General features: G+C 47.6%; 1 protein-coding gene across 2 annotated transcripts in view; it reads right to left on the bottom strand.

The window, feature by feature from the left end:
• Positions 1–6,904, bottom strand: part of LOC118404667 (adenosine deaminase-like) — a 79,817-nt gene that overhangs the window by 10,015 nt on the left and 62,898 nt on the right. For both annotated transcript variants that reach the window (XM_035803907.1, XM_035803908.1), the window contains exon 4: positions 469–591. In XM_035803907.1, the coding sequence (XP_035659800.1) occupies positions 469–591 (123 nt within the window). The remainder of the gene's footprint in view (positions 1–468; positions 592–6,904) is intronic.

The following is a 6,904-nucleotide window of genomic DNA, read 5'->3' as shown; positions in this document are numbered from 1 at the left end:
GCCGGTCCCCGTCGCTTGACATGGAAGAAAAGAAAGAAGGAAGGAAGGAAGGAAGGAAGGAAGGAAGGAAGGAAGGAAGGAAGGAAGGAAGGAAGGGAGGAAGGAAGGAAGGAAGGAAGGAAGGAAGGAAGGAAGGAAGGAAAGAAGGAAGGAAGAAAAGAAGGAAGAAAAGAAGGAAGAAAAGAAGGAAGAAAAGAAGGAAGAAAAGAAGGAAGAAAAGAAGGAAGAAAAGAAGGAAGAAAAGAAGGAAGAAAAGAAGGAAGGAAGAAAAGAAAGAAGAAAAGAAGGAAGGAAGAAAAGAAAGAAGGAGGAAGGATACAACTATTTTACCAACTGCTGCCTACCCATGTCAGGGATCCCAGCAGCAGTATAAATACTATAATCAAATGCTGGACACTACTACAGAAACTACTACTACTACTACTACTACTACTACTACTACTACTACTAAGTTGTTTGCTTCCTTACTGTATGATCGGGATGAAGAACTTGAAGACCTTGATCATGGCAACCAGACTGTCGGGCTGGTCCATACTGACGTGGGGGAGGATTCCCTCTACCGTGTCGGCCGGTAACGGGATTCCTCTCTTCCTGTGGTGTAGGCGGATAAATTAAAATGTTAATTCAGGGGTGCCTAAGCATTTGCACAAACCCTATGAAATTCGTACGAATATTATGTGATACACACGAATCACTATGCGAAAACGCACGAATATTATGAAATTCGCACGAATCACTATGCAAAAACGCACGAATATCATGAAATTCGCACGAATCACTATGTGATTCACACGAACCTTATGAGATTTGCACGATCCTTATGCGAAATTGCGCAACCACTGCCGGGGTCACGTGACAGACGGAGCGGGATTTTCAAGATGGTGGCTTCGATCGGCGGCGACGGAAAATACAATGTTACACGCCGAAATGAAGCGAACAGTAGCTCACAGGCTATCAAATACTCTCATGTCCCTAATAAACGTACCGGGACGTTTATTTTTTTCAGCCTCACAATCCACCCGGTACGTTCTTATTTTGGACGGTACGTTTATTTTTTTTCCTGAAAATTGGGGCTTTGCTAAGCCAGGACCCTCAAAGAATTGAAGTTTTTGGGGTTTCTGCCCATATTTCCGCGGTATTTTTGCTCAAAATTCACTATTTGTCGGGCGAAACAGCGCGGATTTCCCCGCGTTTTGACCCGCGTACGCGGTACACTTTCAGTGATTTCGTTCCATCTCGCTATGACGCTACGAAGTAAATGTTGTTCTTGGGGGAAAATAAGACACCGCACTGACGTTTTGAAATACAATTTTTACATAAATAACTTTTAGTTTTAATTTAGTAGTAGTTTACAGTCTCTGTTTACATCGTAAACCAGCACCTTGCACGATGAATTTCCGGTCTTGTGGTTCCATGCTCTTTCGTCAGCGAGGCGGAAGAGTGATTCGTTCACATAATAAATACTGGACGTAAAAATAACAACTATAAGTTCGTTTCCCTTGTGATATGAGTTTTGACGCCGCATATTCTCCAAAACGGCAGGAATTCGTCGGTAAATACAGCAAGTTCATAATCATTTCTAAGCTTCAAACCGCCACAAACACTTTCCTCTGTAGATGCATGTGCCATTATGCCGAGAAGGTCACGTCGAAATAAACTTTCTGTACGTAGGCTTATTTCTCCGGCAAAAATCAGCCTTAGTCTAGTTTTCACATAAAAAAGTTTCATGTAATAGATTTTTTAAATCGTTTTTATACCGTAATCACTGTATTTCATGCGTCACAACCAAGCTCTGAGAATCCTAGCTGCAACCTTAGAGGAGGGAAGGAAGAAGGCAAGCAGCAATGGAGTTCAGAACCAGTCCTTCATCCCTTTCGTCAAGGAAGGGCAGAAAGCAGCTCCAGCCAGCAGAAGGAGAAGTGAAGGTCTGATGAGTAAAGGAGGGTGGGAGATGTCAGTCGACCTGGACAACCGTTTAGTCTTCCCAAGAACCATCTGCGAAACAACTCTGCGCCCGGACATAGTGCTTTGGTCACCAGCACAGAGAACAGTGATCATAGTCGAATTAACCGTCCCTTGGGAAGAAAACGTCCAGCTGGCATTTGAGAGGAAGAAGCTCAAATACCAGGACCTTGTACAGCAGTGTGTAGAGAACAGTTGGAGGGCATTGTTATACCCAGTAGAAGTAGGATGCAGGGGGTTCGTAGGAACATCCATCACACGCCTCTGTAGAGAACTCTCCATTAGTCACAAGCAGTTAGTGAAAGCGTTATCTGAAGAAGTGGAGCGATGCAGCTTTTGGCTGTGGGTGAAGAGGAAAGATCCGAAGTGGGGAATCAAGGAGAAGTAGTCAGAAGAGTTGTAGAGAGGCAGAGCGAAGACGTTCGCCCTGCTGTCCCCCCACCTAGAGGCTGTCTCAGGATAGGGGACGAAACGGCCAAGGACAGGTGGACCTGACTGATGATTTCTACAACTCAAGGCGCTGGAAAGCGCGTCAAGTAGCAGGCCTACTAGGCAGGTGAGTTTCATACTCATGCTGTATACGTCCAAATTGCACCCTGGATCACCCAGTGACCACCGCGAAAGAGTGGTTGGCAGCCAGGAAAGACTGGATGGCGACTGGGGAAGACCAGTTGGCGACTGGGAAAGACCAGAGACAGCATGGAGAGACATGCACCGGGGACAAAGGGTCCGTGGCCCAACTTGTCTGACTGCAACAAGCGGTCACCCAGCATATTACAACAAGTCAACAAAGGAAGAGACAGCCCGTTGGTTCGGCGAGAGCCGGGATGGAAGATGAACCTGTTGGGACAGATAGAATGGAAACGACCAGGGTCCGAAGCGGCCTCCAAACGGCAATCGACAAGAGAAAAGTGGTGATGAGGACTTGCAGCTGCGGATGGAAGAAAGACACCACCTATAGGGGCCTCCGAATTCATCAGGGGAGAACGAACTGCCAGGGTAAGAGGCAACACACCCGCACAGTGTCAACTGGTCAGACGGAAGAGGACATGGGGCAGGTGTCTACCCACAGAACCCAAGACCTCACCAGTGAAGCACCGAGCCAGGGCAGTAGTAGTACCCCCCTGGTGTCAGTAGATGAAGTCAGAGACCGGACAGTGCCAGAAGTGCCAGAACCTAGAGTAGCACCAGTCTCGCAGCAGGAAGTAGTAGCAGGGACAACTCCCCGTCCACAAGAACCAGCCCCAGAGAGGAGAGAGAAGATTAAGTGGCCAAGGGCGAACAACAAGGAGGAATGGGAGAAGTTAGATGACGATTTACATCTGATCCTCGAGCAGGGGCTGAAAGGAGACGTAGAGAGGAAACTAAACCAGTTCGGCAACTTAGTGTACAGCTACTGCAGCGAAAGGTTCGGCACTTACAAGAAGGAGGGAAAAGAGGCCCGGGAAAAACAGACGAGTCGCAGAGAGAGAGAGATTGCAATATTGGTCCGCAGACGTCGCCAGTTGAGGAAGAGATGGCGTAAAGCAAAGCAAGAAGAGAAGGAAGGTCTAGAGCAGTTATGGGAAGAGATTAAAGTGAAGTTGAAAAGCCTTAGGAGAGCCGAGAGACTCAGAAGGAAGCGTAAAAGGAAAGCCAAAGAGAGGAACCAGTTCTTCAAAAACCCATACAAGTTCGCCAGAAACTTGCTTGAGGAAAAGAAAGGAGGCTCTCTCCAGATTTCTAGGGAAGATTTGGAGTTGCATCTCAAAGAAACGTACAGTGACCCCCAGAGAGATGAAGAGTTGGGGTCTCCAGGGTATGTACCCAGACCAACTGAACCCGAAATTCCCTTTGATGTATCCCTCCCCAGGTGGAGCGAATTGGAGACAGCTATCAAGAAAGCGAGGGCTGGTTCAGCACCAGGGCCAAACGGTGTGTCCTATCAGATATACAAGAAGTGCCCAAAGATCGGGAGACTGCTTTGGAAGCTATTTAGAGTTGCGTGGAAGAAACAGTGTATCCCTAGTGCCTGGAGAAGAGCAGGAGGAGTACTAATCCCAAAGGAGAAAGTTTCCACAGACATCAAACAGTTCCGAAATATATCACTTTTGAATGTAGAGGGAAAGCTGTTCTTCTCCATCTTAACAAAGCGGATGATAACCTACCTGCTCGCCAACAAATACATTGACACTGAAGTCCAGAAGGCAGGGGTGCCAGGCTTTCCTGGATGCATCGAACACGCAAGCACAATATGGCAACAAATACAGATGGCAAGACGCCAAAAGGAGGACCTGCACGTAGTGTGGTTAGATCTCACCAATGCATATGGGGCAGTTCCGCACAGCGTGATCCACTATGCACTGAACTTCTTCTGGGTACCAGAGACCATTAGAACCATGATTCAGAACTACTTCCAGGACTTCAGAGTTAGTGTAACCACACCACAGTTCACTACTGGATGGCAACAGTTGGAAAAGGGAATAGCCATGGGCTGCACCATTTCACCTCTCCTTTTTGTTCTGGGTTTTGAAATATTCCTCATAGGTGCAAGACAAGTGGCAGGTGGAATAAAACTGCCTTCAGGACAAAGACTTCCGCCACTCAGGGCTTTTATGGACGATGTAACCAGCATTCTCAGGACTGCCCCGTGTACCAGACGAGTACTGCAGAGGTTAGAAGAGTTAACAGATTGGGCGCGGATGAGATTCAAGCCCAGTAAATCCAGAAGTCTGTCATTAAGGAAAGGGAAAATCAGCAACAGAGTTTTCTCAATAAACAACCAAGACATTCCCACAATCCAACAGGAACCTGTAAAAAGCCTGGGACGGCTTTACACATGTGACATAGCTGACACCAAGCGAGGACAAGAGCTGGTGAAACAAGCAGTGGAAGGCCTAAGGGCGATAGACAAGTGTGAGCTACCGGGCAAACTGAAAGTGTGGTGTCTACAGAGTGTCCTGTTACCAAGACTCAAATGGCCTATGAAGATGTATGACATACCCCTCTCAACAGCTGACCAAGTCGAGGGAAAAGCAAACTCGTTTGTAAGGAAGTGGCTGGGTGTTCCACGATGTCTGTCTAGGACTGCATTAGCCGGGAGAAACAAACTGACCCTCCCACTTACCTCCATTACAGAGGAATACAAGCTGGAGAAAGTGCGAACGGCTTTAGAGCTGAAGTGGTCACAGGACAACGCAGTTAGAGCAGCTTACAGAGGGCAGAAAACAGGGAGAAAGTGGAACCCAGATGAAGTGATTGACCAAGCTGTCAGCAGGCTGAAGCATAGAGACATAGTAGGAGCTGTACAGCAGGGGAGGTGTGGTCTTGGATGGGGTGAAAGAACCCTGAGATGGGACAAGGCCACCCAGCGAGAAAAGAAACAACTGGTAGTGGATGAGGTGAAGAAAATGATGGAAGAAGAGAGAAAAGTAAAGGTTGTTGGTCAACACCAGCAGGGAGCCTGGATTAACTGGGAGAGCACAGTGGACAGAAAGCTAACGTGGAAAAACATGTGGGAGAAACCAGACCTCAGACTAAGTTTCCTAATAAGGGCAGCCTATGACATCCTCCCATGTCCAAGAAACCTAAGCAGATGGTATTCAAAGGAGGAATCTTGTGAGTTGTGCGGGGCGAAAAAGGCCAACCTTAAGCATATCCTTTCTGCCTGCACTACCTCTTTAAAACAGGGAAGATACACCTGGCGTCACAACCAAGCTCTGAGAATCCTAGCTGCAACCTTAGAGGAGGGAAGGAAGAAGGCAAGCAGCAATGGAGTTCAGAACCAGTCCTTCATCCCTTTCGTCAAGGAAGGGCAGAAAGCAGCTCCAGCCAGCAGAAGGAGAAGTGAAGGTCTGATGAGTAAAGGAGGGTGGGAGATGTCAGTCGACCTGGACAACCGTTTAGTCTTCCCAAGAACCATCTGCGAAACAACTCTGCGCCCGGACATAGTGCTTTGGTCACCAGCACAGAGAACAGTGATCATAGTCGAATTAACCGTCCCTTGGGAAGAAAACGTCCAGCTGGCATTTGAGAGGAAGAAGCTCAAATACCAGGACCTTGTACAGCAGTGTGTAGAGAACAGTTGGAGGGCATTGTTATACCCAGTAGAAGTAGGATGCAGGGGGTTCGTAGGAACATCCATCACACGCCTCTGTAGAGAACTCTCCATTAGTCACAAGCAGTTAGTGAAAGCGTTATCTGAAGAAGTGGAGCGATGCAGCTTTTGGCTGTGGGTGAAGAGGAAAGATCCGAAGTGGGGAATCAAGGAGAAGTAGTCAGAAGAGTTGTAGAGAGGCAGAGCGAAGACGTTCGCCCTGCTGTCCCCCCACCTAGAGGCTGTCTCAGGATAGGGGACGAAACGGCCAAGGACAGGTGGACCTGACTGATGATTTCTACAACTCAAGGCGCTGGAAAGCGCGTCAAGTAGCAGGCCTACTAGGCAGGTGAGTTTCATACTCATGCTGTATACGTCCAAAATGCTACACATGAGAATTCTTTTTGTTGTTGTTGTTGTTGTCCCTGCTTAACGTCTATTTCTTCGCTAGACGTGAGCTCCAGGTACTATTTCCATCTAGGTGCTTCTCATGTGGTTGTTGCTCCTTGGTGCTTGAACTCTGGTGCTTTGCACATTCGTGTATAGTAAGTTGGTGACCTATTAGTCCTCCCCGGCAAATCTCCCTGTGTCTTCTATATACTTTGAGAATGCCTTGTACATCTTTTTGTTTGTTTCTTCTCCCAGATCTTCTCTCATGCCTGCTAGCGTCACTATGTCCAGCCTTCTCTCTTTCTCCCGTGTACTGAGTTCTTGGTATATGTTGTCCACCTCGTTATACATTCTGTGTCTGCTGCTCTCATAACTTGGGCAGTAGTACAGGAAGTGCTCTGTGCTTTCTCTCTCCCACATGCTTCACAGTTGGGTGACTCTGTGTCGTCTATCCAGTTTCTGTAGGCGTTGAGTGAG

The sequence above is a fragment of the Branchiostoma floridae genome, chromosome 17 (assembly GCF_000003815.2).
Source record: "Branchiostoma floridae strain S238N-H82 chromosome 17, Bfl_VNyyK, whole genome shotgun sequence".
In the NCBI taxonomy this organism is placed as follows: domain Eukaryota; kingdom Metazoa; phylum Chordata; class Leptocardii; order Amphioxiformes; family Branchiostomatidae; genus Branchiostoma; species Branchiostoma floridae.
The sequence above is the reverse complement of the archived record's forward strand: the minus strand, read 5'-3'. Positions and strand labels throughout refer to the sequence as shown.